At 43.9% G+C, this 27650-nt stretch overlaps 2 protein-coding genes and 1 long non-coding RNA gene across 4 annotated transcripts in view; 1 reads left to right on the top strand and 2 right to left on the bottom strand.

The window, feature by feature from the left end:
• Positions 1-206: 206 nt before the first annotated feature.
• Positions 207-620, bottom strand: LOC119624497 (large ribosomal subunit protein eL39-like). Its single transcript, XM_037999721.2, has one exon. It carries the CDS (start codon positions 572-574, stop codon positions 419-421), a length of 156 nt encoding a protein of 51 aa, XP_037855649.1. The 5' UTR covers positions 575-620; the 3' UTR covers positions 207-418.
• A 15671-nt stretch (positions 621-16291) lies between these two features.
• Positions 16292-27136, bottom strand: LOC119624218 (uncharacterized). The gene is made up of 2 exons (XR_005240237.2): positions 26988-27136; positions 16292-16379 (listed from the first exon to the last, which is right to left on the bottom strand). It is a non-coding gene; the product is annotated as an uncharacterized lncRNA (long non-coding RNA).
• Positions 27137-27241: 105 nt separating this feature from the next.
• SWAP70 (switching B cell complex subunit SWAP70) overlaps positions 27242-27650 on the top strand; it is an 81078-nt gene continuing 80669 nt past the window's right edge. The window contains exon 1 of one of the 2 annotated variants that reach the window (XM_008007177.3): positions 27242-27443. In XM_008007177.3, coding sequence (XP_008005368.3) covers positions 27345-27443 — 99 coding nt within the window. In that variant the 5' untranslated portion in view covers positions 27242-27344. The remainder of the gene's footprint in view (positions 27444-27650) is intronic. The other variant, XM_008007183.3, reaches the window with a different exon arrangement.

Below are 27650 nucleotides of genomic sequence, written 5' to 3'. Positions count from 1 at the left end.
CTCTGTGGCACTTAGCACTTTTTTCCTTCTCTCCAGAGTCATCCACTTCATGGTTTATCTTCCCTACTCCACCCTGAGCATCTGGAGAGCACAGTCTGTGTTCTAGTAATCTCTAGAGGATTCTACCATTTCAACTCAGCACCCAGAAAATATAAGGTACCCAATAGATGATTGTGGAATAACTTGATTAATCTGAAATCCAAAGCATTCCCCCCAGAATTCTTTTTTTTTTTTTTTTTTGAAATGAAAGGCCTCACATATTTATTACTGAACCCAGCCAACCAACGCATTCATAATAGATTCAGAGAGGAAAATACGTCGAACTCTCCAGAGAGTGGTGACATTTTCAGTTTGATATGGTAATGTGATCGTGACCTTCAGACAGCACAAATATATGTGCCATCTCATGTGCAATTCCTTATAGACCCAGCTTGGTTCTTCTCCAATGTCTCCTTTTGGAGCTGTACCTTATTTTATTTCCAGTTTTCATCCGAATCCACTGGGGAATGGGGCGATTTTGCTTTTGTTTCTTGGCCAGGAATCGCTTAATCCTGAAAGTCTTGTGAGAAGACATGGCGAGAAGTGGAGGAAAGAACACACCACGATGGCGGAGAAAGGAAAAGAGGGGCTCCCCCCAAAATTCTGTTAATTCCTAGGCCAAAATCTCAAAAGGCTTTTGAGAACTTGAACCTTTCCCTGGAATCATAGCTAAATAAGCTCTGACCTTTTTCATAGTGGGTGGGGTGAGATAAGTAATTTCGGGAAGATGTGTCCTTGCATTGATTTGTTCACCTGGCCAACCTAAGGCCACCCAGAGAAAGAAAAGTCTTGGTTTGTTTATTTTCTGTTTATTTATTAAATTTCTGGTTTATTTTGCTCTGACTGCCCTCATTAAAGGGTGTAGGCTTCAGGAAAGTGCAGACTGAATGAAGTAACTTCCCGAAGGCCCTGACCTGCAGGGCAGATTTGGAGCTCCCTCCTGGTCCAAACTTAAACTTCCGGAAGTTTTGAGTTTAATGAAGGAAATTGGTGGTCAGTTCTAGTCAAACATCTGGGAGCCCAGCCCCGATGTTCGCCCTCATATCTGTGTTGTATTCATGTCCTTAGATTTCCTGTCTGAACAGAGAGTCTGGAGCTCCTAAGGATCACAGGAGTTTGGAAAACAAAAAAAAACTTTTTTCTTTCTTTTTTTTTTTTCTGAGACAGAGTCTCACTCTGTCGCTCAGGCTGGAGTGCAATGGTAGGATCTTAGCTCACTGCAACCTCCGTCTCCTGGGTTCATGTGATTCTCCTGCCTCAGCCTCCCAAGTAGCTGGGATTACAGGTGCCCACCGCCACACCCAGCTAATTTTTGTATTTTTAGTACAGACAGGGTTTCACCATGTTGGTCAGGCTGGTCTCGAACTCCTGACCTCAGGTGATCCACCCACCTCAGCCTCCCAAAGTGCTGGAATTACAGGTGTGAGCCACCATGCCTGGCTGGAAAACCAAACTTTTAAAAGAGGGAATGAAGGACCCAGATCACCTATTGAAATAGTCTACATGTGGCCCCAGTCCCAGAATTGGCTGGAGCTACTTTTTGGCTGATTTTGCAATGGAGACATTAACTTTTTTCAGCCACAAGCATTAAGTTGAAAAGGTAATGTGGCTTAACTTATAACATACTGACCCACTAGTTTTCAACCTGCCTCATCTTATGTTGCAGCAATGATGCTATTCTAGGAACCTGGGCCTTACCAGGGCAGAAACAACAGGGCCATGCCTTAGAGAAGGAAAGTTCTATTATTGCAGGTATCTGAGGAAGTTCATACGCACATAATTAAATTACAGTCTTTGTTAGAAACAGGATTTCAGCTCTTGTAGACCAAAGACAATTGCTGATGGGTAGGGAGTGGGAATGAGAACAGTCCAAGGATATTGTTGGCAGGCCAAGGATCACCAAAGGAAACTCTGAGCTGGGCGGGTCAGCAGCACTCGGCCAGTGCTTGGCAGGCTCTGCAGCATGAGCTGGATATTGCTTAAAAGGAACTCCCTGTACCACATCTTCCCTTCCTGGATGGTCCAAGTCACTCCCAACTCACTTCTGGAAGGATGTCCCTTGACTTCCAGGTTCTGACCTTGCTTCCTCTTGTTGCCTCTGTCTCCTCCCCAACTGACATCTTATCTCTCTTCCTGACCCTGGCTTCCTGTCTGGTCCTCAACAATGCTCTGACAACTTCTTTAGGTAATGCTCCCCTTGCCTAACTGCCTTTTGGTCTCTCTTCCCCACATGCAATCACAGGTGCTCTTCCCAGGGACCTTAGGCAGCATGGCCTGATGGAAGGAGCCTGGATTTTGAAGCCAAACAGCTATGTGTGTTTCTGTTTCGTTTTGTTTTTTGAGACAGTCTTGCTCTGTCACCTAGGCTGGAGCGCAGTGGCACAATCTCAGCTCACTGCAACCTCTACCTCCTGGGTTCAAGCAATTCTCATGCCTCAGCCTCCAGAGTAGCTGGGATTACAGACAAGTGTCACCATGCCCTGCTGATTTTTGTATTTTTAGTAGAGATGGGGTTTTGTCATGTTGGCCAGGCTGGTCTCAAACTCTTAGCCTCAAGTGATCCCCCCACATTGGCCTTCCAAAGTGCTGGTATTATAGGCATGAACCACCATGCCCAGCCTGAAGCCAAACAGATGTGTGTCCTAATCCTGGCTCTTCCATTTGTTAACAGGGTGAACTTGAGCAAATTATTCCATTTGTTCAACTGTAAAATGGGAATACTTTATCTTACTGGATTTCTGTGGGGGCTTGGTGAGATAAGGGATGTAGGACACTGAGCAGGTTGACCCTTTGTAAATGGTGGCTCTTACTAAAAGTGAAGACAGACAGGAGCACACACATTGCATAAATGCCACCTTCTCGCCTCAACAGTGATAACATCTGACCAAGATACCAGGCATTTACCCTATGTGGAAAAGTCCTGCATAAATGGAGCTGCCACTTCCTCATTTGTAGCCTGCTCTGATATTTCACAATCTGTGTAGTTAGGAAATAGTTCTTAATATCTAACCTAAGTTCCTCCTGCTACAGTATGTCATAGCACACTTATTTTTAAAATAACACACAGGCCAGGCACGGTGGCTCACACCTGTAATCCCAGCACTTTGGGAGGCTGAGGTGGGCAGATCATTTGAGGTCAGGAGTTCAAGACCAACCTGGCCAACATAGTGAAACCCTGTCTCTACTAAAAATACAAAAAAAAAAAAAAAAAAAAAAAAATTAGCTGGGTGTAGTGGTGTGCTCCTGTAATCCCAGCTACTTGGGAGACTGAGGCAGAAGAATCCCTTGAACCCAGGAAGCGGAGGTTGCAGTGAGCCAAGATTGTGCCATTACACTCCAGCCTGGGCGACAGAGCAAGACTCTGTCTCAAAACAAACAAACAAACAAACAAACAGCAAACCACACACACACACACACACACACACACACACACACACACACACACAGGCCCATGAAAATGAGCAGATTTTTCTATGAGTCAGGCATTCACCTGCCTTGGGTTTGCTCTTATCTTCAAGAAACCAGTAAATATTTGTAGTGTGGCTACTGCAGGCAGGGACTATGCTAGGCTGTGCTGGGGGACTCCAAAGAGGTGTGACAAGACTCCAGCTCTAGGAATCTTAGTCCTTCTTCTCTCTTTAGTTTTCAATTGCAGGTGAATGACTGTGTCAGTTTACACATTCTATAAACACAGCAAAGGAGTTTAGTGGGACTGATCACATTGGTAGCTAATCAACGACTGGATGTATAGCTTGGCTCTGGCAAGGATTGAAATGAAAATTGTGGGTCAATCTTCAACATTTAAGCAGATGACACTAAGTGGCCCCAGGAAACAGGTTATTTCATTCAGCTACTCAGGTGCGTCTTGCAGCTAATCCTTCTTGGTGGGCTGTTAGAATGAACCGTATCTTTTCAGCTTATGTGGTCCAGAATCCAAGTGTCTAAGAAGCTCCTGTTGAGGGAAATGTTTGCCCTGCCTGAAAGCAAGGGCAGACCTCTCAACTTCATACATGTCCACTCTGACCCTCCCTGCGGGCTGAGAGGATACCCTGTGGACCACAGACAGCCTATAGATGTGTTTTGTTTGGTCCAATGGTGTTTTACTTTTGTTTTTTAAGTTGAATTGTTTGCCAAAAATCTAAAAACTGATAGATTCACATGATCCAGGTTTCTGACTTTTCTCTTTTTTTTTTTTGAGACGGAGTCTCGCTCTGTTGCCCAGGCTGGAGTGCAGTGGCCGGATCTCAGCTCACTGCAAGCTCCGCCTCCCAGGTTCACGCCATTCTCCTGCCTCAGCCTCCCGAGTAGCTGGGACTACAGGCGCTCGCCACCTCGCCCGGCTATTTTTTTGTATTTTTTTTTAGTAGAGACGGGGTTTCACTGCGTTAGCCAGGATGGTCTCGATCTCCTTACCTGGTGATCCACCTGTCTCAGCCTCCCAAAGTGCTGGGATTATAGGCTTGAGCCACCGCGCCCGGCCGGTTTCTGGCTTTTCTTGAAAAATGGAAGCTCTGGAGATACTGAAGCTCCATTTCCTCATAGTAACATCACCTAGATCTGAGTGAAGATGCTGTCGCTAGGTGGGGCCACCATTTCCTACTGCCTCACTCTGGTCAGTTTCATTCATCTATGGAACTTGCCTGGGCTCTGAAGGCATTTGAATTGTGGACTCTTGGCCTGTGAAGTCCTCTTTGGTCATTGATAGAGAGCACAGCTGCAAGTGATCTGTTTCTTTGTGTTCTCTGCTCTCTCCCCCTCTATGAGAAATGATACTAGCAGATCAGTGTTCGTGATTCCTGCAGAATCATATCTTCCCCAAGTTTACATTTAATGTCCACTGTTAAAGATATTTCACTACAGTTGAAAACATTTCTCATATTACCTCTTAGTCCTCATATGAGGAGTGAGGGGATGAATCCCCACCCCCTGTTTTTTTTTTGAGCTGAAGTCTCACTCTGTTGCCTGGGCTGGAGTACAATGGCACAATCTTGGCTCACTGCAACCTCCCTGTCCTGGGTTCCAGGGATTCTCCCATCTCAGCCTCCTGAGTAGCTGGGATTATAGGCGTGTACCACCATGCCCAGTTAATTTTTGTATTTTTAGTAGAGATGCGGTTTCACCATGTTGGCCAGGCTGGTCTTGAACTCCTGACCTCAGGTGATTCACCCTTCTTGGCCTTCCAAAGTACTGGGATTACAGGTGTGAGCTGCCATGACTGGCCTGATGAATCCGTTTTTGAAATTTGTCTCTTTGCACTGTTTCTAGGTTCTTTATAGTCCAAGGGGCTTCTGTGTGGGCAACGGAATACCCTTTACAACTTCCAGTATAATTGATGCTCACTTTATCAAATTTATATTCCTAGAGAACAAAATCAGGAAATAAAAATTTCTTTCTTTCCTTTTTCTTTTGAGACAGAGTCTTGCTCTGTCACCCAGGCTGGAGTACAGTGGCATAGTCTCTGCTCACTGCAACCTTTGCCTTCTGGGTTCAAGTGATTCTCCTGCCTCAGCCTCCTGAGTAGCTGAGATTACAGGCACATGCTACCATGCCCTGCTAATTTTTATATTTTTAGTAGAGGTGGAGTTTCACCATGTCGGCCAGGCTGGTTTTGAACTCCTGACCTCAGGTGATCTGCCTGCCTTACAGGCGTGAGCCACAGAGCCTGGCCAGAAGTAAAAATTTCTAAGCCACATTTTTGCATTTAAATCCTGATTACAAACTATATTTCTTTTGGGTGAAAATAATAGAAAAGCTTGACTCAAAATGTCCTAAGCAATAAGGATTTTTTCTTTTTTTTTTTTGAGATGGAGTCTCACTGTGTCACTCAGGTTGGAGTGCGGCGGTATGATCAAGGCTCAGTGCAGCCTCAACCTCCTGGGCTCAAGTGATCCTCCTGCCTCAGCCTTCCATGTAGCTGGGACCACAGGTTCGTGTCACCATGCCTGGCTAAATTTTTGATTTTTTTTTTTTTTTGTAGAGATGGGGATCTCAATTTGTTGCCCAGGTTGAAAGGAAATTTATTATCTCCCATAACATGAAACCAGGAGGTAGGGTGGACTTCGGGCACAGTATGTCTGGGCTTGGGCTCCATTTCTTGTGATTCTTTCATTGCTGCCCTTCTCAGTGTATTTGTATCATTCTCAGCTAGCAATGTGACTGGTACAGTGACAATGTCATATCCAGGCACAGTTTGGAGCAGGAAGTGGGATTCTTACTATTTCCTTTTTGGGGGGACTGTGGAAACCTCTCCTAGAAGCCTCACAGTGGACTTTTCCTGAAACCTCATTGGCCAGAATTGTGTAACACACCTGTTCCTAAATGAACCACTGGCGAGAATGGGACTGCCAGTTGGCTTTTACTAATCATCTCAGAGTGGAATGAATGTTGGGAGTCTATCATAAGGATCATTACATAAACTTAAATTAAATTCCCTTAAAGAATCTAAATTACAATAATAAATTCAATAAGACTGATCTCTTAAACCTGCGAACATCCTAACACATCAAATAACGGACAGAAACATGAAAATAGAATGATCACGAAGGCTAAAATTATACTTAAATCTAATTTTAAAACATTAAAATCATGGATTTAATTTATTTTTATTGCCTCTACACTTATTCTTATAAGTAATATTTATTTTGACATTTTTCTGGGGTTACAGTAATATTACTAAACCCCAAATTCAAGTAAGACTACTTCATACTGGCGAAGGTTGTAGGTTGTTTATGTTATTTGTTTGAGATTGATTCTTGGCTGGAGCAGGGGACTTGGTGGCATCTTCTAAACCTTAGTCAGCATGCATTAGGGTGCCTCTTACATTCTTTTAATAACAGGATTGTATAAATAAATTTACATACCATACAATTCACCTGTTTAAAGTTTAAAATTCAATGATTTTTAGTATACTCAGAGTTATGCAACCATCACCACAATCAGTTTTAGAACATTTCCATCACACCAATAAGAAACTGCTTAAACAGTCATGCTCCAATTCCCCGCTCCTCCTGGCCCTGGGCAACCACCAGTCTCCTTTCTGTCCCTTTGAATTTGCCTTTTCTGGACAGTTCATGTGAATAGAATCATACACTCTGTGGAGGCTGGGCACCTTTTAATCATTAAACTTTGCTTGCTCTATCAGTGGCACTTGCCATGTCTATACTCTTCCCAGGGGATTTTCTGAAATTATGTATTCAAATTTTTTTTTTTAGAGACAAGATCTTGCTCTGTTGGCCAGGCTGGAGTGCAGTGGTGTGATCATAGCCCACTGTAGCCTGGAACTCCTGGGCTCAAGAACTCCTCCCACCTCAGCCTCCCCAGTAGCTGGGACTATAAGCAAACACCACCATGCCTGGCTAATATTTTTATTTTAATATTTGGTAGAGACAGGGTCTCTCTATGTTGTCCAAGCTGGTCTCGAACTCCTAGCCTCAAGTGATCCTTCTGCCTAGGCCTCCCAAAGTGCTGGGCTTACAAGTATGAGCCACAGCACCTAGTCTCTGTATTTTTAAAATTTTGCTTGGTTAGTATTATATAATTGATTATAGTGTCTTTGTTATATATTGACCCAGATGTTTGGAATGATTGGAAATATTCACATGCCTTATATATTAGACATTCACACCCTTCCTTACTTCATTCATGTCTGCCTTCCATTCCCCTTTCCTTTCTTCCTTCCACAACTATGTATTGAGCATCTTCTCTGTATCAGGTATTGGAGTGGCAGGCACTGGAGATCCAACAAGTGAACATGCATGCATGGCCCTTTCGCTCGTGGACTCATGGTTTGGTGTAGTCCTGTCCCTTCTGCTGATGACTGGAGGAGGCCATGCCATATGGGTGCTGCTGAGTTACCACTCAGAACGATACAGCAGGCCCTTAGAGCAACTTCCTCCTCCTTCCCATGTTTCCAGTCTTTCCTCATCTCTTCAGCCATCTAACCCTTGACATACTATCTTCAGATGTGTAATTACATATGTATGCAGACTTTTCTGTACATATGTAACAGAATAACAACTCATAAATATATGTCAGATTTGCTTTGTTATCAAGTTTTATTTGATTAAAATACTAAACTGTTCGTTTATCTCATATTTAGATTCTTCCATAAAAAGATTAAATTGGAAGCATAGCACAGGTTATTTATAAATAGCCAAAGTATAGATGTGCAGAGCTAACTGGAAAATCTTACAGTTGAGCACTAAATTTATTTTAGACTAAAAATGAATGCAAACAAATTTGCAACAATGAAGAGTTCTGAATGGTAATATATTATTCAAATAAAGATTATAAAAAAGAAGAGGTTATAATAATAAATTTGGAGACAGGTTAAAAATTAAGGAAGTATGTGGTAGAGAACATTACTGAAATTTCTATTTTAGAATAAGATAGAGTTGGATAAAAAATCAAACATTTTAATAAAAACTGATGGTCTTAAAAAGAAAAATATTCTTCAGTTGTATCCCCTGGAAACAATGTCCCTCTAACTCATTATCAAACTGTTTCATTTCTTGTTTTTTTTGTTGTTTTTTTGTGTGTTTTTTAGACAGAGTCTTGCTCTGTCACCCAAGCTGGAGTGCAGTGGTGCGAACTTGGCTCACTGCCACCTCTGCCTCCTGGGTTCAAGCGATTCTCATGCCTCAGCCTCCTGAATAGCAGCGATTACAGGTGTGCACCGCCACACCTGGCTAATCTTTTTTTTTTTTTTTTTTTTTTGTATTTTTGGTGGAGACGTGGTTGTGCCATGTTGGCCAGGCTGGTCTCAAACTCTGGCCTCAAGTGATCTGCTCGCCTCAGCCTCCCAAAGTGCTAGGATTACAGGCTTGAGTCACTGAGCCTGGCCTATTGTATTTCTTCTGTTAAGTTCATTTTGTGTAAAAATATATTTCTCTCTGGTAATGGGGGAAGAGTGTATTCAGGGAACTTGTGAGTAAGCCAAAGAGTATTGTAAAAAAGCAGCAATTATACCAAGAACAGGAAAAACTGAATAACCTTCATGGTCACTTAATAACCAGATAAAAAGAGAGTCTGATAATGTGTTACAAAATGGTGTGTAAATCAGATGCCATTAAAAAAAAAAAAAAAAAAAAAGCTGACTCTGCAGACTCAATCCTTTCTTTCCTGGCTGGTAAAACCTTTGAAAGACACTATTAATAAAGATTAGATAATGGAGGACTGGAAACATGGGAAGGAGGAGGAAGCCACTCTGAGGGCCTGCTGTATGGTTCTGAGTGGTAACTCAGCAGCACCCACATGGCATGGCCTCCTCAAGTCATCTGCAGAAGGGGCAGGACTGCACCAAACCATGAGTTCATGAGGGAAAGGACCGTGCATGCATGTCCACTATTGGATCTCCAGTGCCTGGCACAATACCTGATACAGAGAAGATGCTCAATACATATTTGTGGAAGGAAGAAAGGAAAGAGGAAAGGAAGGCATGGAGAAAAAAAGAAAGGGAGTGAAGAATGGAGGAAAAGATGTTCGATGCTTTCCCAGAGGGAGAGGATGAGTGGAGAGTGATGACCTCTTCTCTACTACTCTCTGCCGTTAGTTTCTTGTGTGGAGTCAGAGGCCTGAGTTGTTCTGTCCTTATTGAGTCAATAATGGGGCAGAGGACAGGTGGATATTCAGCCTGAGGCTGAACTGGACCTTGGAAACCAGTATTTGCCCTGTCCCACTTGGATGCCAATATTTGCCTAGAAACTCTATGGATACGTGGCTGTCAGTTAGAGGTTTGCATCGGATTCAAACCATAGACGTCCTCATTAGAAGATGTTGGGAAAGAGGAAACACATAAGTATCCCAGAATTAGGACTTCAGATGGGCTTCAGAGCTGCTTCCAACTGTCTCCTCTGCTTCTCTCCCATAAGCTGAAGTCAATGGCTACAGTAGCCATAATTGAAGCATTCTTTGCCACTCTCAGGTCAAGTAGGCTAAAATTTCATCCAGTGGAGATTAATTTACACTTGTAGGTTAATACCCATGATGGCTGAAGCATTGGTCATTCACACCTGAATATAAATTGCTTTAATTTAGATTGGTTTCCCACACTTACGAGAAGATTTTGATGGAGAGGGTGAAAGGGAGACTTTGGACCCCTCTAGTGGCACTCCTTCCTTGCATCCTCCCTCCCTTCCTTCCTTCCTCCCTCCCTTCCTCCCTCCCTCCCTCCTTTCTTCCTTCCTTCCTTCCTTCCTTCCTTCCTTCCTTCCTTCCTTCCTTCCTTCCTTCCTTCCTTCCTTCCTTCCTCCCTCCCTCCCTCCCTCCCTCCTTCCCCTTCTCTCTCTTTCTCTTTGTTTCTTTTTTTTTTGAGACAGGGTCTTGCTCTGTCACCTAGGCTGGAGTGTGGTAGTACAATCACAGCTTACTACAACCTTGAACTCTTGGGCTCAAAAGATCCTTCCACCTTGACCTCCTAAGTAGCTAGGACTACAGGCAAGTGCTACCACACCTGGCTAATTTTTAAACTAATTTTGTAGAGATGGAGTCTCACCCTGTTGTACAGGCTGGTCTCAAACTCCTGGCCTCAAGCAATCCTCCTGCCTTGGCCTCCACAAGTGTTGGCATTACAAGCATGAGTCACTGCACACTGCTGTGGCTGTACTGTCTTAGTCTTAGTCTTTTTCATGGGCTCCTCTATAAGCCACTCCTTAATTTAAGCCACAGCTTAATAAGCTGACCTCTATCCCCACCCAATGCAGTTGAAAATTCTCATATAACTTTTGACTTCCCCAGAATTGATTACTAATAGCCTCCTGTTGACCAGAAAAGGAAGAAAAAAGCTGGAAGCCTCACACTTCCTGGTTTTAAAAGTACTACAATGCTATAGTAATCAAAACAGTATGGCACTGGTGTAAAGACAGACATACAGACTAATGGAATAGAATAACAGTCAATAAACATAAACAGTTGATTAACACATATTTTGTATGTTATATTTATTATATACTGAATTCTTACAATAAAGCTATAGAAATAAAATATTATTAAGAAAATCATAAGGAAGAGAAAATACATTAACATTTATTAGGTGGAAGTGGATCATCATAAACTTCTTCATGATGAGTAGGCTGAGGGGGAAGATGAGGGATTAATCCTACTGTCTCTGAGTGGCAGAGCAGAAGAAAAACTGCATGTAAGTGGACCCACACAGTTTAAACCTGTGTTGTTCAAGCATCAACTGTACATGTATGTTACACCTGAGCTGGGAATTACCCACAATTCCTCGGACCACCCATAGGGACCATGAGAAAATCTCAGTCATTTCTTCAGGCTTTGCCCCTTGCCCTTGGGTTTGGATCCTTGACTTGGCCTGTTCTTCCTGATTTCTCCACCTCTGGTTTTATACCAGATTCCCCTCCTCTTTGTCTTGTCCAGAGATTTTACTACTCGGCTTGGCTTTTTTTTCTAATTTTTTTATTGTGGTAAAGTACACATAACATAAAATTTACCGTCTTAACTATTTTTAGGTATACAATCGGTAATATTAACTATATTCATAACATTGTACAACCATCATCACCATTCGTAACTCTTTTCATCTTGTAAAACTAAATCTACACCTACTAAACAACAGCTCCCCATTCTCCTCTCCCCACAATCCTGGCAACCACCATTTTACTTCTGTGTCTATGATTTAGATTAGTCTGTAAGTACCTCATATAAGTGGAATCATATAATGTTGGTCTTTTTGCAACTGGCTTATTTCATTTAGCATAATGTCCTCAGCCTTCATCCATGCAGCATGTATCACTATTTCCTTCCTTTTTAAAGCTGAAGAATATTCCATTGTATGCATATGCCACATTTTGCTTATTCATCCCTCCATGGACATAGGTTGCTTTTCCTTTCAGCTATTATGAATAATGCTGTTATGAAATAGATACACAAATAACTCTTTGAGACCCCATTTTCAATTCTTTTGGGTAATACCAAGAAGTGGAATTGCAGGATCATGTGGTAATCCTATTTTTAACATTTTGAGGAACCATCATATTGTTTTCCACAATGACTATATCATTTTACATTCCTACTGTCCGTGCACAAGGTTTCCAATTTCTCCACATCCTTGCCAACACTCACTCTTTCCTTTTTTTGATAGTAGGTATCCTAATGGGTGTGAAGTGATAGCTCATTGTAGTTTGATTTTCATTTCCCTAATGATTAATAAGGTTGAGCATCTAATCAACATTAGTAATGTTGAGCATTAGTGTTTTTGCATACCTTCTTTGAATATTCAAGTCCTTTGCCCACTTAAAATTTGAGGGTTTTTTTTTGTTGTTGAGATTGAGGAGTTCTTTATATATTCTAAATATTAAACTCTTATGCGATATATGCCTTGCAAATATTTTTGCCCATTCTGTGGGTTGTCTTTTTGCCCTGTTGAGATTGTCTTTTGATGCACAAAATTTAAAAATTTCCATGAAGTCCAATTTGTCTATTTTTTCTTTTGTTGCCTATGTCTTTGGCATCAAAGCCAAGAACTCATTGCCAAATCTAATGTAGTGAAAATTTGTCCTATGTTTTCTGCTAAGAGTTTTAGGTCTTACCTTTGGGTCTTTGATCTATTTTAAGTTAAGTTTTGTATATCATGTTAGGCAAGAATCCAACTTCATTATTTTGCCTGTGGACGATATCCAGTTTTTTCAATATTATTTGTTGAAAAGATTGTCCTTTCCCCTTTGAAGGGGCTTAGCACCTTTGTCAAATGCCACTTGATGATGTATGCAAAGGTTTCTTTCTTGGCTCTTTATTCTATTCCATTGGTCTATATGCGTGTCTTTATGCCAGTACAAACTGTTTTGGTTACTGTAATTTTGTAGTAGTTTTGAAATCAGGAAGTGTGAGGCCTCCAGCTTATTCTTCTTTTACAAGATTGTTTTGGCTATTTGGGGTCCCTTGAGATTCCATATGAATTTTAGGATTTTTTTTTCTTTATTTTTTTGAGAGGGAGTTTTGCTCTTGTCACCCAGGCTGGAGTGCAAGGGTGTGATCTCGGCTTGAACATCTCCCAGGTTCAAGCAGTTCTCCCGCCTCGGCTTCCTGAGTAGCTGGGATTACAGGTACTTGCCACCGCACCCAGCTAATTTTTGTATTTTTAGTAGAGATGGTGTTTCATCACATTGGTCAGGCTGGTCTTGAACTCCTGACCTCAGGTGATCCTCCCACCTCCGCCTCCCAAAGTGCTAGAATTACAGGTATGAGTCACCATGCCTGGAGTAGGATTTTTATTTTTTTCTATTTCTGCAAAAAATGTCATTGGGATTTTGATAGAGATTGCACTGAATCTGTGGATTGCTTTGGGTAGTATTGACATCTTAACAAAATTAAGTCTTCTAATCAATGAACATAGGATAACTTTCCACTTATTTGTGTTTTCTTTTTTCTTTTCTTTTCTTTTCTTTTTTTTTTTTTGAGACAGAGTTTCGCTCTTGTTGCCCAGGCTGGAGTGCAATGGCACAATCTTGGCTCACTGCAACCTCCGCCTCCTGGGTTCAAGTGATTCTCCTGTCTCAGCCTCTTGAGTAGCTGGGATTACAGGCATGCACCACCGTACCCAGCTAATTTTGTATTTTTAGTAGAGATGGGGTTTCTCCATGTTGGTTATGCTGGTTTTGAACTCCCGACCCCAGGTGATCTACCTGCCTCTGCCTCCCAAAGTGTTGGGATTACAGGTGTGAGTCACTGTGACTGGCCTATTTGTGTTTTCTTTAATTTCCTTCAGCAACGTTTTGTAGTTTTCATTGTACAAGTCTTTTACCTTCCTGGTTAAGTTACTTATTAAGTATTTTACTCTTTTTAAAATATACATCTTAACATTTTATACTTTTTTTTTTTGAGATGGGGTCTTACTGTGTTGCTCAGGCTAGTCTTCAACCCTGACCTCAAGTGATCCTCCTGCCTCAGTTGCCCAAAGTGTTGAGATTACTGTGCCTAGCCATTTTATTCTTTTTGATGCTACTATAAATGAAATTGTTTTTGTAATTTCCTTTTTGGATTGTTCATTGTTAGTGTATAGAAATACACTGATACAGCTGATTTTTGAGTGTTGATTTTGTATCCTGCAACTTTGCTGAATTCACTCACTAGTTCTAAACATTTTGAGAGGTGGAATCTTGGGGTTTTCTACATATAAGATCATATCATCTGTGAACAGAGATAATTTTATTTTGTCCTTTCCAATCAGAATGTTTTCTTTCTTTTCTTTTTTTTTCCTTGCCTAATTGCTCTGGCTAGGACTTCCAGTACTATGTTGAATAAAAGTGGTGGGAGTATGCATCCTTACCTTGTTTCTGATCCTAGAGGAAAAACTTATAGACTATTGAGTATAGTCTAAATAGTCTTATAGTTTTAGACTATTGAGTATATTTTTTTCTCCTTAAAAAATCCTGTCTTGTGCCACCTTTCTGACCGCAAAGACTAAAGAATCTTGGCCAAAATACCATTCTACAACATTCCGCAGTCCTTTTTCTCCTTCATCTCTCACACACATTTTTTTTTGTTGTTGTTGTTTTTGTTTGTTTTTTGAGACAGAGTCTCCCTCTATTGCCCAGGCTGGAGTGCAGTGGCGTGATCTTGGCTCCCTGCAACCTCCACCTCCCAGGTTCAAGAAATTCTGCTGCCTCAACCTCTTGAGTAACTGGGATTACAGGTGTGTGCCACCGTGCCTGGATAATTTTTTAATTTTTATTAGAGACTGGGTTTCACTATATTGGTCAGGCTGGTTTCGAACTCCTGACCTCATGATCCCCCTGCCTTGGCCTCCCAAAATGCTGGGATTACAGGAGTGAGCCACCGCACCTGGCCTGTTTTGTTTTGTTTTTGCTCCCATATGTCTGCACATGCAGCTACCTGTTTTTGGAATGTCATTCCTTCCCCTCTATAGCTATCTATGAACTTTAATTCTCAAGTCTCAAATGCTACATGTAGTAAGCTTCTCCTAATTGTACTCCTAGCCCTGTCCTCAGTGGGTCAGGCTGACATGGATTTTCATGCATTCAATGTGGCAGTAGATCTGGACTTCGTCGCAGCGGAATTATCACTAAATTGGGGTTTTTCATGGAATGCTGGTCTCAGCCGGAACTCGTTTGTAATGTCTGAGAAGTCTTTCAAAGTTAGTCCTGTCACCCAGGTCTTATCATTAAAAGATGGTATTTTGCTGCTTTTGTACCTTGACCAAAACACCCAACCCCAAGGCATCAGAGGCCTTTGTCCTCTTTGGCATCAGAACTCTATTATTATTATTCTCCTTTTTCCTGTTTGTCACTCTCACCCTCCCATTTGGATAGGCTATCGTGATTATGCCATGCTTTCACAGCTGTTATTATTTTATTCATTCTTCATAATAACTCTGTGAGGCAGAGAGGGGTGTTGTTTTTGCCATTTGAGGAGCCTGCAATCTCACCTCACTCTGAAGACATGAGACAGGCCTAACTTTCTAAGGCTCTGGTTAAATCCTGGACCAGCTTATGAAACTTACCATGGAACCAGAAGTGACCTCTTTCCTCCTCAGGAAATGGCAGTAATGAAGATGCTATCAGCTACTGCTGAACCCAGTGGCCAGGGGGACCCAGTGGCCAGGGGCTGGATACCACTATCACATCTGCCAACTTTAGTCACAGACATTCAACATTTCTGCTTCCTGTTGCCAGATTGTGTCCACTGATTACAGGGTATTTGGGGGAAGATAAGAGCTCTACTGAAGTAACTGACAGGCCTGGTGCTCCTGGCTTAATAGACTCAGATACCAACCAATTCCCTTCTCTCATCTCAGCACTCTTCGCAGTGTTCACCACACTCTAGACCTGCTGGCCTTCATTTGGGTTTCTTTACTAAACCATTCTCCTTTCAGGCTGATCTTTCTGTCTGGAAGAATCTTCCCCCATTTTTTTGCCCAGTTAACTGCAACTCATCCTTCAGGATCCAGACTCATTGTCAATTTCTCATTTGAAGCCTTCCCTGATCCCAACAGACCAGCAAGTTCACCAGTGTATACTATCATATCAACCCCTACATTTTCTTTGTAGCACTTAGCAGGATAACTCTTAGAAAGCAATGACTAAGCGTCAGCCATGACTGAGCTAGCCCTAAATGTAAGAACACAGTCCACGCAGCCAGAACAAATTTAAAAATATTCCGTATACTTTATTTGTACATTTTGAACACTATAGAAACATTTAGCTTCCCATGAGACTTCTTAGAATTCCCTCTTCATCCCTTTCCCATCCAATGTTTTCACATACTGTAGCTGCTCTTTCTTTTTTTTTTCCAACGACTGCCCCTTCCCTCCAAAAAACTGCATTGTGGTCCTCTTTCCTTCTTCCTTTCTTCTTAATTCTCCACTGAAACAAAACAAAACAAAACAACTGGTCTGGGAAGGTAGGACCCTCCTTGGAAGGCAGGGGAGGGGAAGAATCTGAGTAGGCCAAGACAGAATCTTCTCTGGTGGGCAGGAGAAGGTAACATCTTCTTGGGGACACTATCATGTTACTGCTGCTTGGTTATCTAATGCTACATAACCATCCTTTCCAAAACTTAGTGGCATAAAACAACTACTGTGTTTTTTTTGTTTGTTTGTTTTTTTGAAATGGAGTCTCACTCTGTCTCCCAGGGTGGAGTGCATAATCTTGGGTCACTGCAATCTTCACCTCCCAGGTTCAAGCAATTCTCTGCCTCAGCCTCCCAAGTAGCTGGGATTACAGGCACCTGCCACCACTCCCAGCTAATTTTTGTATTTTTAGTAGAGACAAGGTTTCACCATCTTGGCCAGGCTGGTCTTGAACTCCTGACCTTGTGATCCACCTGCCTTGGCCTCCCAAAGTGTTGGGATTACAGGCGTGAGCCACAGCGCCCGGCCCTACTATTTTATTATACTCATGATCAGTGGGTTGGAGTTTGGGCAAGGCAAAGCAGGAATGGCTTGTCTTTGCTTCCCAGCATTAGAGGTCTCAGCTGGGTTGGCTCAAATGGCTGGAGATGGCAAGAACAGCTTGACCAGAGTCATATGTCTGGGGCTTCAGTTTTGCTCCATGTAGCGTCTACTGGGTCTAGAGTGTCCCAGGTAGCTCCTTTCCTCCTTTCCTAACATATCTTATTTATGGGCTGTGTGGTTGAAACAGCTAGGGGTTGGCCAGCATTATTCTCTCTCTCCATGCAGCCTTTCCATGTGGCTTTAGCTTCTTAGAGGATGGAAGGAAGTTTCCAAGAGGGAGCAACCCAAGAGTGAAAATTCCAAGAAATCCAGGTGAAAAGTTTACAACCTAGTTTTAGAAGTCCCTGTTCTGCCACACTCTATTGCTCAAACAAGTCACGAAGTTTAGCCCATATTCCAGAGGAGGGGAATTAGACTTCCTTGATGTGTGTCTATAGGAAGCAATAGAATGAACAGCACAGGCTACCACGATTCATGTCCCTTTCATGGTATTGGCTTGAAGTCCAGGCTCGCATATAAATTAGGTTCAGGTGTGAATGAGGCTCCTTGATTGCAATCTCCTCTGGATCAGAAGAGCCACAAACTAGAGACAAATTATTTGTGTCTCTTGCCTGTGTTAGGGGTCCCCCACCCGCGGTTGAATGATTCACTACAAAGACTCACAGGACTCAGCAAATAGTCATATTCATGGCTAAGATTTACTACAAGAAGGTACAGGGCAAAGTGGCCAGGCGTGGTGGCTCTCGCCTGTAATTGCAGCTCTTTGGGAGGTCGACGTGGGTGGATCACTTGAGTTCAGGAGTTCAAGACCAGCCTAGGCAACATGGCAAAACCCTGTCTCTACAAAAAATGTGAAAATTAACTGGGCATGGTGGTATGAGCCTGTAGTCCCAGCTACTCGGGAGGCTGAAGTGGGAGAATCGCTTGAACACAGGAGGTGGAGCTTGCAGTAAGTCGAGATCGCACCACGGCACTCCAGCCTGGGCAACAGAGCGAGACTCCATCTCAAAAAACAAAACAAAACAAAGGCTAACCTTGGAAGCAGACCTTTCTGCCTTTTATCTTTTTTAGAGACTGGTTCTTGCTTTATTGCTCAGGCTGGAGTGCAGTGGTGCAATCATGGCTCACTGTAGCCTCAAACTTCTGGGCTCAAGTGATCCCCCTGCCTCAGCCTCTTAATTAGCTGGGGCTACAGGCATGCACCACCATGCCTGTCTAGCTTTTTACTTTTATTTTTTTGAGGTAGGGTCTCATTTCACTCAGGCTGGAATGCAGTGGTGCAATCACAGCTCACTGGAGCCTTGACCTCCTGGGCTCATATGATTCTCCCATCTCAGCCTCCTGAGTAGCTGGGACCATAGGTATGCACCACCATGCTCAGCTAATTTTTTTTTTTATTTGTAGAGATGAGGTCTCATTATGTTGCCCAGGTGGTCTCAAGCTCTTGGGCTCAAGTGATCTTCTGCCCTGGCCTCTCAAAGTGCTGGGGTTACAGTCATGAAACACCATGCCTGGCCTAAGGATAAGTAGAGGGATAAGTAGAGGGGCCTGCTATGGTTAACTCTATTTTGCACACTGGCCAACATGTAACGGTGATATAAGTACAGCAAAATTATAGCAAATACTCCCATTGAAAAAGGTGGAGGAAGGGCCAGGTTCAGTGGCTCACGCCTGTAATCCTAGCACTTTGGGAGGTCAAGGAGGGTGGATTGCCTGAGGTGAGGAGTTCAAGACCAGCCTAGGCAACACGGTGAAACCCTGTATCTACTAAAATACCAAAAATTAAGCCGGGCGTGGTGGCGTGTGCCTGTAATCCCAGCTACTTGGGAGGCTAAGACAGGAGAATCTCTTGAACCTGGGAGGCAGAGGTTCCAGTAAGCTGAGATTGTGCCATTGCACTCCAGCCTAGATGACAGAGTGAGACTCCATCTCAAAAAAAAAAAAAAAAAAGAAAGAAAGAAAGAAAAAAGAAGAAGGTGGAGGGGCCAGGCATGATAGCTTATGCCTGTAATCCTTGTACTTTGGGAGGCTGAGGTGGGTGGATTGCTCAATCTCAGGCTTTCAAGACCAGCCTGGGCAACATGGTGAAACCCCGTTTCTACTAAAAATACAAAGAAATTAGCTGGGCATGGTGGCATGTGCCTGTAGTCCCAGCTATTTGGGTGGCTGAGGGAGGAGAATCGTTTGAACCCGGGAGGTGGAGGTTGCAATGAGCCAAGATCATGCCACTGCACTCCAGCCTGGGGGCATGAAGTGAGACGCTGTCTGAAAAAAAAAAAAAAAAAAGAATAAGGAAAAGGTGGAGGGAGGAAGAATGAGAGCCACATAGCAGTTACTGGCTCATAGCAATTCTGAAATCCATCCAGGCACATATTTCTAGTTCCTTGACTAAGGCCTAGTCCTGCTCCAAGGGAGTTTTTCTCTGTGATTCTTGGCTCTTCCCTTTGGACCCTTGGCTCTTCCCTTTGGACTCTTGGCTCTGCATTTATCTTTGCTTCCTTTTCCATAAAAAATAACCTGTGTTTGCAAATAAGTTGCCTTTTCAGTCTGCTTCCTCTCTATATAAAGTTGGGTGCCCTGAGGTCTCTTTTCATTTTGAATTATCTGTTCTTTTCAGTTCAAGTTCATGGTGCTTCTACCAATATAATTCTCTTAAAAACATTTTGAGTTTTCTATTAACAGTATTGAGGTTCATTCTATTAGACAAAAGCCACACTCTAAAGTCTTTTAAGAGACAGGGTCTTGCTCTGTCACCCAGGCTGGAGTGTAGTGGCACGATCTAGCTGACTGCAGCCTTGACCTCCCAGGCTCAAACAATCTTCCCCACCTCAGCCTCCAGAGTAGCTGGGACTACAGGTGCATGCAACCATGCCCAGCTAATAAGAAAAATTTCTTTTGTAGAACTGGGGGATCTCACTATGTTGGCCAGGCTGGTCTTAAACTCCTGGACTCAAGTGATCCATCTACCTTGGCCTTCGAAAGTGTTGGGATTATAGGCCTGAGCCACTATGTCTGGTCCCCTAAAGTCTTTAAAAGCTATTTTCTCTCTTCCTTGGACTTAGAATCAATGTACTCTGAGATAATGCTCTTAAAATTCCTGAAGCCTTTTTGTCTAATTGGGAATGTCTATGAAGCATGCCCTTCAATCTCACAGATGTTTCCTGAGCTGAAAAAAGCCCTTAAGATTATTATTGTTTATTTTTATTTTTATAGTGGCCAGGTCTCACTATGTTGCCCAGGCTGGTCTTGAACTCCTGTCCTCAAGTGGTTCTCCTGGCTTGGCCTCCCAAAGTGCTAGGATTACAGGTGTGAGCCACCATGCCTGGCCTCCCAAGGTTATTTTTTTATTTTTATTTTTTATTTTTAATTTTTTTGATATGGAGTCTTACTCTGTTGCCCAGGCTGGAGTGCTGTGGCGCAATCTCGGCTCACTGCAAGCTCTGGTTCCTGGGTTCACACCATTCTCCTGCCTCAGCCTCCCAAGAAGCTGGGATTACAGGTGCCCGCCACCATGCCTGGCTAATTTTTTGTATTTTTTAGTAGAGATGGGGTTTCACCGTGTTAGCCAGGATGGTCTCAATTTCCTGACCTTGTGATCCACCCGCCTCAGCCTCCCAAAGTTCTGGGATTACAGGCATGAGCCACTGTGCCCGGCCTCCCTGAGGTTATTCTTACCCAGAGGCCATACTTTACTTAAAGTGTATTGAATTTAATCTTTACTATTAGGTCATCTCCTGCTGTGAAAGTCTTTTTGTTGGGAGATACTAGAGGTTAGAAACAGGTTTATTTTTGACCTAGCAAGTCTTGACTTTTTAATATTCTAAGTGCTGCTTGAAAATTAAATAATTCCTTAGTTCAATTTTCTTGTATTTTGTCTTAGACAAATAGAAGACTCCACTTGGCAGTTTCAACACTCTGACTGGAAACTTCCCCAGCCAAACCCATGAGATACAAGATCATTAACTGCGCTTTCTAATTTTCATGAGATACCCTTTCTTTCCTTTCTTTTTTTTTGTTGAGATGTGTCTCACTATGTGACGCAGGCTGGCCTTGAACTCCTGGGCTCATATGATCCTTCTGCCTCAGCCTCCTGAGTAGCCGGGTCTATAGGTACACACCACATACTCGCTACTCTTTCTGCTTTTTACATTACCTTAGACAACAGTGCTGCCAAACTTTCTGCCACTATACGACAGGAGTCGCCTTTTATCCAACTGTATCAGTTTGCTAAGGGTGCCATAACAACCACAAACAGGGTGGTTTAAACAACAGAATCGGTGGCTTAGACTACATAAATTTATCATCTCACAGTTCTGTTTTTTTTTTGTGTTTGTTTGTTTGAGACAGAGTCTCACTCTGTCACCCAGGCTGGAGTGCAGTGGCTCAATCTCAGTTCACTGCAACCTCTGCCTGCCAGGTTCAAGCGATTCTCGTCCCAAGTAGCTGGGATTACAGGCATGTGCCACCATGCCCAGCTAATTTTTTGTATTTTAGTAGAGACAGGGTTTTGCCATCTTGGCCAGGCTGGTCTTGAACTCCTGGCCTCAAGTGACCCACCTGCCTCAGCCTCCCAAAGTGCTGGGATTATAGGCATGAGCCACTGCTCCTGGCAGCCTCACAGTTCTGGAGGCTAGACGTCCAAGATCAAGGTGTTGGTTGGGTTGATCCTGCCTAAGAGTTGTGAACAATAATCTGTCCCATGTTTCTCTCCTAGATTCTCGTGGTTTGCTTGCTGGCAGCAATGTTTGGCATTCTTTGGCTTGTAGATCCATCATTCTGATCTCTGGCTTCAGGCTGGCATGGTGTTCTTTCTGTGTGCATGTTTGGGTCCAAAATTTGGACGCCAGTCATAATGGATTAGAACCTATTCTAATGACATCATTTTAAGTGAATTACCTCTGTAAAGACCCTATCTTCAAATATGATTACATTCTGGCAGGGTGCAGTGGCTCATGCCTGTAATCGCAGTGCTTGGGGAGGCTGAAGTGGGAGGATCCTTTGAGGCCAGAAGTTTAGACCAGTGTGGACAACATAGCAAGAACCCGTCTCTACAAAAAAAGTAAAAAAATCAGCTGGGCATGGTGGTATGCACCTATAATCCTATCTACTTGGGAGGTGGAGGCAGGAGGATCACTTGAGCACAGGAGTTCAAGGTTACACCATTCTATCCCAGCCTAGGTGACAGAGTGAGACCCTGTCGCTAAAAAATCCCCAAAAAAAGAGCAAATAAGATCACATTCTGAGGTACTGGGAGTTAGAATTTCAATATGAATTTTGGTGGGGACACAAGTCAACTCAAAGCACCGACCTTCAATAACAATTCCCTCACTGTCCTTCAAGACTTCACTTGAGGTCCTTTTGGCTTCCGCCCACCCCTGTCCAAAGCCAATGACACATGTTTTTCTTTCCTTTTGTTTTTGAGACGGAGTCTCGCTTTGTCACCCAGGCTGGAGTGCAGTGGTGTGATCTCCACTCACTGCAAGCTCTGCCTCCTGGGTTCACGCTATTCTCCTGCCTTGGCCTCCTGAGTAGCTGGGACTACAGGCACCCGTCACCACATCTGGCTAATTTTTTGTATATTTAGTAGAGACGGGGTTTCACCATGTTAGCCAGGATGGTCTTGATCTCCTGACCTTGTGATCCACCTGCCTCGGCCTCCCAAAGTGCTGGGATTACAGGCCTGAGCCACCGCGCCTGGCTGACACATTTTTCATTGTTGCAGTATCTAACTTCATCAGTTTCATTATCAGTTATGGGCTGATCAGGAAAGTGGCCACCACTATGGAATTAAGCTTTATTCTAAGAGTTGGGGCTGGGCGCAGTGGCTCAAGCCTGTAATCCCAGCACTTTGGGAGGCCGAGATGGGCGGATCATGAGGTCAGGAGATTGAGACCATCCTGGCTAACCCGGTGAAACCCCGTTTCTACTAAAAAATACAAAAAACTAGCCAGGTGAGGTGGCAGGCGCCTGTAGTCCCAGCTACTCGGGAGGCTGAGGCAGGAGAATGGCGTGAACCTGGGAGGTAGAGCTTGCAGTGAGCTGAGATCCGGCCACTGCACTCCAGTCCGGGCGACAGAGGGAGACTCCGTCTCAAAAAAAAAAAAAAAAAAAAAAAAGAATTGGATACAATACAACTGCAGGAGAAGCTAGGGAAGAAAAAAAAGGTCTGAAAGGAGATGGCTGGACAATCAGAAAAGTCACTCAGCAGAGATCACAAAGGAAAGCTGACGAATGAGTCCATGGAAGGCTGTTCCCTCTGCATCCAGCAATGGGCCTGAAGTTTATGATAGGTCATCAGGGATAGCAATCAGGAAGAAAACTTGGATTGCATTGAGGGAGAGTGAGGACAAACTAGAATCCACAGGACAAACTGGAACCCACGAAGACAAAATGGAACTCACAGCTATCTTTCACATTGATGAGCATGTGATATGTAGCATAAGCTAATGCCCTTACCACGGAACTACACATGTGCCTTGCCCCAAGGCTTGGAGACACTGAAATAGAAAATCTGGTGGAAGTTGAAAGAGCTGTGGGCCGGTCAATGCTCTGTACTAACAAAGTATATTAGCAGATCAGCAACAACTCTTTGATCTGCATAGCATGTGATATTTCCATCAACCTTCAGAACACAAGGGCTGCTACTTCCAAATCTTATACAAATCTTACTTGATCCTTCCAAACTTACATGAAATGCTTTTGTGGACAATCCTATCCTGGAACCATATTGGGAAGGGACATTTGAGGAACTAGATTTCAACTTACCTAATTGACACAGTACAAACACCAGTGACTGTCAGATACCATGATGCCGAAGCTATGTCTTATACACACTAGCCTCTCATTTAAACTTCGTATCAGTCTTGCAAAATAGACCTCATCTGTAAAGATCTCATAAAAAAATAAAAATTAAAAAAAGAGGCCAGGCACAGTGGCTCACGCCTGTAATCCCAGCACTTTGGGAGGCTGAGGGGGGTGGATCATGAGGTCAGGAGTTCAAGACCAGCCTGGCCAAGATGCTGAAACCCCATCTCTACTAAATACACAAAAATTAGCTGGGCGTGGTGGCACACGCCTGTAATCCCAGCTACTTCAGAGGCTGAGGCAGGAGAATTGCTTAAACCCAGGTGCCAGAGGTTGCAGTGAGCCAAGATCAAGCCACTGCACTCCAGCCTGGGAGACAGAGCAAGACTTTGTCTCAAAAAAAAAAAAAAAAGGAAAGTCTTGCAAAAGAAATATTAGCATTCCCATTTTACATATGAGGAAATGAAGCCTCATGTTTATTCATAGATGAGTCAGTGGGGAAGCCCAGATTCTTCCCGACATCTGTGGGGTAGCCATCTTCCAAGATGACCCCCATGATTCTTGCCCATTGGTACTCATACCCTTTTGTAGTTTCCCTCCCAAATCAAACTGATTTGACCTGAGCAATCAGTAGAGCATTGCAGAAATGATGGTGAATGATTTTTGATGGTGGATCATAAAAGACATTGCAGCTTCCATCTTTCTCTTTCTTGAATCAATTGAAAGCCAGCTGATGTGTTGTAAGGATACTCAAGCAGCCTGAGGACAGGCCCATATAGAGAGGAACTGAGGCCTTCTGTAAACGACCTATCCATGTGAAGTAGATTTTCCAGCACCAGCATAGCTTTCAAATGACTACAGCCCCATATTTTACTGCAACCTCCTGAGACACTTCAAGCCAGAACTATAGAGCTAAGTGGCTTCTAAATTCCTGACTTACAGAAAATACGAAATAATGTTTATTACAGTTTTAAGTTGCTAAATTTGGGGTTAATTGGTTACACAGCATTAGATTAATATAATCTGTTAGATTCTGAAGCACAACTCTTTATTTTTCTTTCTTTCTTATTTTCAATTTTTTGTGGAGATGGAGTTTTGCTACCTTGCCCAGGCTGGTCTTAAACTCCTGGCCTCAAGCAATCCTCCCATCCCAGTCTCTCAAATTGTTGGGATTACAGGCAGGAGCCACTACACCCAGGAAAAGCACAGCGCTTTCTGTGACATTACGCTACTTTAAAATTTGTTTGGATAGGAAGGGCGCCAGCAGTTTGGGAAGCCAAGGCGGCAGATCACTTGAGGCCAGGAATTTGAGACCAACCTGGCCAACATGGTGAAACCCAGTCTCCACTAAAAATAAAAAAGTTAGCTGGGCGTGGTGGCTGGCACCTGTAATCCCAGGACTCAGGAGGCTGAAGCAGGAGAATCGCTTGAACCCAGGAGGTGAAGGTTGCAGTGAGCTGAGATCGTACCATTGTACTCCAGCCTGGGCAACAGAGTGAGACTCTGTCTCAAAACAAACAAACAAACAAACAAACAAAAAAACAAAAAAAAAAGAAAAAAATTCATTTAGATTGTATGAATGAAGATTATGGGAGAAGTAGGACTTTGGAAGTCCACAATGTCCTGGTCTTGTCCTTAAAAAAAGGTTTTGAAATATGTTTGGTGCTTCCAGATACTGAGAGAGAAGGAGTGTCACATAGTGGTTAAACTGAACCTTGAGAATTAGGAGGTTTTTTTCGTTTCTTTTTTCTTCTTCTTCTTTTATTTTTTTTTTTGCCACTCAGGGCAAGCTGAGTTCGCATGAATAAATTAGAGGTTAAACCATGTATTTTTGCTGACTGGCAGACTTGGGCTGGAAATGGGGAAGATAAATGATAGAAATTGGATTCTGGTAGGGCAAGAAAAGTCCTGACAAATGGTGATGAAATGGGGTAGAACCTTCAGGACAGTCACAGTGAGGGGCTGGCCACCCTTTTGCTCCCGCTCTTTCTTTCGTCAGTGGGGCCATCCTCTCCTCCTCCCCACCAGTTCCGTTTTGATCTCAAACTCACTGAAGAAGCTCCTCTTTGTTCTGATCTTTCCAAATATCCCTTTCTTATGAAGATCTTTTCCTTTCTTAATAAGGCAAACATGTGCATTAAGGAACTTAAAAAAGCAAAACAAAATCAAACTTCATCTGAGAACCACCTCATTTAAAAAACTCTTGGTGTTTATTGTTCTCTCCAGTTGGTCTAGGATTGGAGAGGAGAGGTACTGAGCTTGGTGACTTAATCAGACCTTAGTTAACCGGCAATAGTTATTATCCTAGGATGCTAGTACTGCAAGAACCCTTCCAGAACATCTGGTGCAACCCTGCTCTTTTTATACAGGATAAATTTGAAGCCCAAAGAGATCAAGTGACCATTGTGACCATTGTGAACAGATATTAATTCAACGGCTGCAATCGGATACTTTTTTTGCTTGAGACGGAGTTTCACTCTTGTTGCCCAGGCTGGAGTGCAACAGCCCGATATTGGCTCACCCCAACCTCCGCCTACCGGGTTCAAGTGATTCTCCTGCCTCAGCCTCCCAAGTAGCTGGGATTACAGGCATGTGCCACCACACCCGACCAATTTTGTATTTTTAGTAGAGATGGGGTTTCACCATGTTGGCCAGGCTGATCTTGAACTCCTGACCTCAGGTGATCCGCCCACCTTGGCCTCCCAAAGTGCTGGGATTACAGGCTTGAGTTACCACGCCTGGCCAAATACGTTCTTTTAAATAGTCCATCTGTTCTGATTAGTAAAATGGGTGGAGTGATTTGAAGTTGGCGCAGATCTCCTATTTTGCAAGCACAGAAACACTAGAGAGAGGCATTAACCAGGTCAAACCCTTCCTAAGATGTGAATTGAACAACAGTTAGGCGTTAGGAAGAAAATGCTGCCTGACCTTGACTTCTAAACTCCCCTTAAACCTCGTCTCTGTGTCCCTAGAACCCAAGATAGAGTATGCACGAATAAACTTTTGCGAAATGAACGAACAAACTTCCCTCGAGGTCCTTCCCTGTCTCCCCAGCGCCCTCCCCGACTTGGGACTGCGCTATCATTTGAGTCCCTGTCTGGGGACTTTTCGGGGTCTTCTTCGGCCTCCTCAGACAGTGACTCCGTTCCCAAGACAGGACCAGGGCTCCCTTTTTCACTGCGGGGCGCTGGGAAGAGGCGGGTAGGCTGCTCACCTAATCTCTCGGGTTTTTCCTCAAGACGGGGTCATTTGTGTGAGGCGTTGTACTCGAGCACCCACAAAGGCCCGAACTGGTCTGGGAAACATTAGGGAGATGTGTTTACCGTCCTGGCTGACAAAGAAGGCCAGGCATTCCAGAAACCACGGGCGGCTTGACCCGCAGAACCCAAGTTCTGGCGGCTGTGGGCGCGGCACCGGACCGGCGCCGGCAGCAGGGCGGGGTCTGGCGGGGGCGGGGCCTGGGGGGTCAGGTGACTGCGCGGCGGGTGGCGGACGCGGAGGCTGAGGGGCGTTCGAGGCGCCGAGGGGCTGGCTGGGCCCGAGGGGTTGGTGGGGCAGCAGGGTCGCGGCCATGGGGAGCTTGAAGGACGAGCTGCTCAAAGCCATATGGCACGCCTTCACCGCACTCGACCAGGACCATAGCGGCAAGGTCTCCAAGTCCCAGCTCAAGGTGGGCGCCTCCTGACCCGGCCCCCGACCCGACTCTCCCCGGCGCGCTCTGTACTTCCTTTGGGTGGAAGCGGGACCTGGCGGGCTGTGACCACAGGGCGGGGCGGGCCGGAATGCGCCCGGTAGGCCCGCTTGGGGCGGAGTGGGTCTGAGACCCGGATTTGGTGTTTACTGCCTACCCCTTGCCTTCGGGCCTTGCCCTTGGCTG

Source organism: Chlorocebus sabaeus, chromosome 1 (assembly GCF_047675955.1).
Source record: "Chlorocebus sabaeus isolate Y175 chromosome 1, mChlSab1.0.hap1, whole genome shotgun sequence".
NCBI classification, from domain to species: domain Eukaryota; kingdom Metazoa; phylum Chordata; class Mammalia; order Primates; family Cercopithecidae; genus Chlorocebus; species Chlorocebus sabaeus.
The sequence above is the reverse complement of the archived record's forward strand: the minus strand, read 5'-3'. Positions and strand labels throughout refer to the sequence as shown.

Excerpts from the sequence above, each read along its gene's own strand:
- LOC119624497 (XM_037999721.2), bottom strand. The coding sequence starts at position 574 with ATGTCTTCTCACAAGACTTTCAGGATTAAGCGATTCCTGGCCAAGAAA.